Source organism: Gavialis gangeticus, unplaced genomic scaffold, assembly GCF_001723915.1.
Source record: "Gavialis gangeticus isolate Ggan-Ray unplaced genomic scaffold, GavGan_comp1, whole genome shotgun sequence".
Classification (NCBI taxonomy): Eukaryota; Metazoa; Chordata; order Crocodylia; family Gavialidae; genus Gavialis; species Gavialis gangeticus.
Genome location: NW_017729031.1, coordinates 109,265,079 through 109,268,014, shown reverse-complemented (window position 1 = coordinate 109,268,014; position 2,936 = coordinate 109,265,079). Strand labels below are relative to the sequence as shown.

The 2,936-nt window shown below is 46.6% G+C and overlaps 1 protein-coding gene across 1 annotated transcript in view; it reads left to right on the top strand.

Moving 5' to 3' along the window:
* Positions 1-6: 6 nt before the first annotated feature.
* The window catches only part of RDM1 (RAD52 motif containing 1), an 11,933-nt gene continuing 9,003 nt past the window's right edge, over positions 7-2,936 (top strand). Inside the window, exons 1-2 of the mRNA XM_019523574.1 lie at positions 7-73; positions 2,665-2,844. Coding sequence (XP_019379119.1) covers positions 35-73; positions 2,665-2,844 — 219 coding nt within the window. The 5' untranslated portion in view covers positions 7-34. The remainder of the gene's footprint in view (positions 74-2,664; positions 2,845-2,936) is intronic.

Sequence of the window (2,936 nt, the reverse complement as noted above, 5' to 3'; positions counted from 1 at the left end):
GTTGGACTTCCGGGTTCCCGCCGAGAGCAGCAAGATGCTGCTGCTGTGCGGGCTGGAGCCGGCCGCGGCCGAGGTGAGACCGGCTCCTCCGCTGTCTTGCCCGAGCTCCTGCTGCCCTTACAGACAAGGCCCCCTAGTCCCAGCCCCTGCCTGCCTTTGGGGATTGACCCACATTCCTCAACTTTGTGGGGCATTTCTGCACCCCAGATCTGAAATGACCCACAAGGTTGAGGAATGCCAGAATGCAGAAACGACGCTGCGGGTGACCGCGTGAAGGGTTGATGGAGCTGCTCCCCCAGCGCCTTGCTCTGACCCAGGGTGGGACAAGGTCCGCTGGGGGGTTGAGTGTGGAGCCCAGGAGAGCTGGTGCTTCACTGAGCGAAACAGCCAGGCTGATGTTTCAGAGGAGAATTGAAGCCGTTGTCTTTCGTGCACGTAGAAACGTGCTGGGAGGCCAAGAGGAGAGGTGCTGCAGGGATGCGTGTTTGGTGCGGGCTGGAAAGAAATGGGCGGGGAGAGGTACTTGTTTTAGAGGGAGGGACGTTTTGGAAACGGTCAGGCACTTTCAAAACAGACAAGCCCAGGGCTTATATTAAACACTCGCTCACCCCTGACAGCGCCCTATCGCGATGCCAAATTCTGAGGCTCCAGAGCCAGGTTTTACAGTCCTCTTAAATCTCAGTGCAGCTGTCTCCATCGTGGTGCTGCCATTGCCACGCTCAGCAGCTGACTCTGCACCATCACCGTAGACTTCATAGATGTTAGGGCTAGAAGGGACCTCGGGAGATCATCACCTCGGGAGATCATCAGGTCCAGCCCCCTGCCCCAGGGGCAGGCGGTCCACCAGGGTCAGCGGATCCCAGCAAGATAAGCATCCAGATGCTTATTAAAAGAGTCCAGAGTAGGTGCTTACACCACTTCTTGGGGAGTCTGCCCTAGGCCTTTGGGGCTCGGATAGTAAAGAAGTTTTTCCATGGAAAAGCCTCTCTGCTGAGTGCATTTTTTCCAAACCTTTCAAAAGAACAGTATGTGGGGAAAGGGAGATGAAAATATAGCCAGTCATGATGACTCTCAATCATTTGGAAGTATATTTTTTTAATACCCCATAGCCCTGCTTTCCAAACTGATCTGTGAACCCATTAAGTTTGCCTGCGTATTACTTTGCAATGAAATTACCAGGGTTAATGGTTGTCTGGTGACCCAAATAGTTTGGATACCACTGCTAAATGTGCCCAGCTGCTCGACTCCCCAGCCCTTATTAGCTGGCTGTTCTTGAAAGTGTCACAATGGAAGTGGGAGTGAAGGATATTTGGGAAGCACTTTCTGTGCTTATGGGATGTCTCAGAAAAAGAGCATGGAGAGGCTTGTGGGACAAGCAGGCAAATGGGTAGCATGTTTGTGAAACAGTGCAAATATAAGAAAGAAACGTGTTTGAAAATGGCAGGGGTTGTGGAGAACCTTCAAGGTGACGCTGGAAGTTGAATCTGATGTGTTTGAAAATGGGAGGAGTGAAGGAAAAAGATGAAAGGGGGAAACTGTTATAGTCAGAGGCAAGAAGCCTTTCTAGATGTCATAGAAGAAGCAATATGGTTACTGGGGAGATTTCAGAGGAGGTTGTAGTAATCAAGAAAGAAGATGGGGAGGTCTACAGGAGAATTTTATGTCCATGGGTACAAAGAAAAAAAATCAGTTTTTACATTATGGATCATAACCTCCATGAAGGAGGATGCTAATGTTGTGAGTGACAAGGCAGATTGCAGAAGCTTTGGAAGTAAGTATGTGTAATTCAGGTGCATGCTCTAGTTTGGGGTTTTTTAAAATGTATTTGTACCTGCCACAGGCACAATCATGCATCTCAGACTTCAGCACTGCCATGCTGCAAAAATGAGGGCATTACATACAGGATTTAGGTCTAGTGAGCTGCATGTATCACATGAGGCACAGATTATACAGCTGTCTGTAAAAATAGATCACATAATATCCTTATTAACTGGTGTAGTACTCTGTTCTCTGCAGAGAGCTTTCTAATCAATGTGGGATACATTTTGACATGCTGCTCACATTGAGAAGTATCCAGTTCCATAAGGAGCCCCAAAAATGTCTATAAGACTTATTCACAGAGTTAGGTAGAACTTGATATGAATAATAATGTCATTTAAGGCAAGAATATAGCAAGATTCAAAAGGGATTTGGATTTTTCTAAGGATAACAAGAATATCCTGAGTTAACTTAGTTAATACTAGGTGCCAGGATTAGAAAGCCCCATGTTTTAGGGATTAAACTAATCTGACTCTTTGGGACTAGGATGAAGCATCCTCGGGGGCAGATTATCTCACATTGTTTCTAGGGAGTTTCTTATCCTTCCCTCTGAAACAACTGATGCTGGAAGCTGTTGGAGATGGGATATTGGAATAGGTGGATTTGAGGCCTTTTTTAATCAGGCAAGTCCTGTGAATAGGGTGAGAAATAATAGCTCAAGCATTTGGTTTAGGCAGATGCATCATGCTAATTACTCGGGGAATTTATTGCAGAGTCCTCCCTATCTTTTTATATGATTGGGGCTTGTGTGGTGGACCTGAATGATAGTTCCTCATAGCTGCAGCTCAGTCTTCAGAGCATGAACTTTCATTTTTCAAAGGGTTGGTTTCTTTTTCTCTCTCCCAGCATTCTTTGTACTCAGCATTTTCTGAATTTGGGCTGCTCTACTCGGTTCGAGTCCACAAAAACGCTGCTATAGCACAGCCTGGGTGTTATGCCATTGTCAAGTTCTATTCAGCCAGAGATGCCAGCAGAGCCCAACAGGCATGCAACAAGCAAAGGTTGTTTCAGAAATCTCCCTTAAAGGTAATTAAAGTGAAACAGCCTGTATTTTTCATTATGGGCTATGCAGTGATTAAGAATGGGATAGTATCTCATTAAGGGGTTGGGGGGGGGGG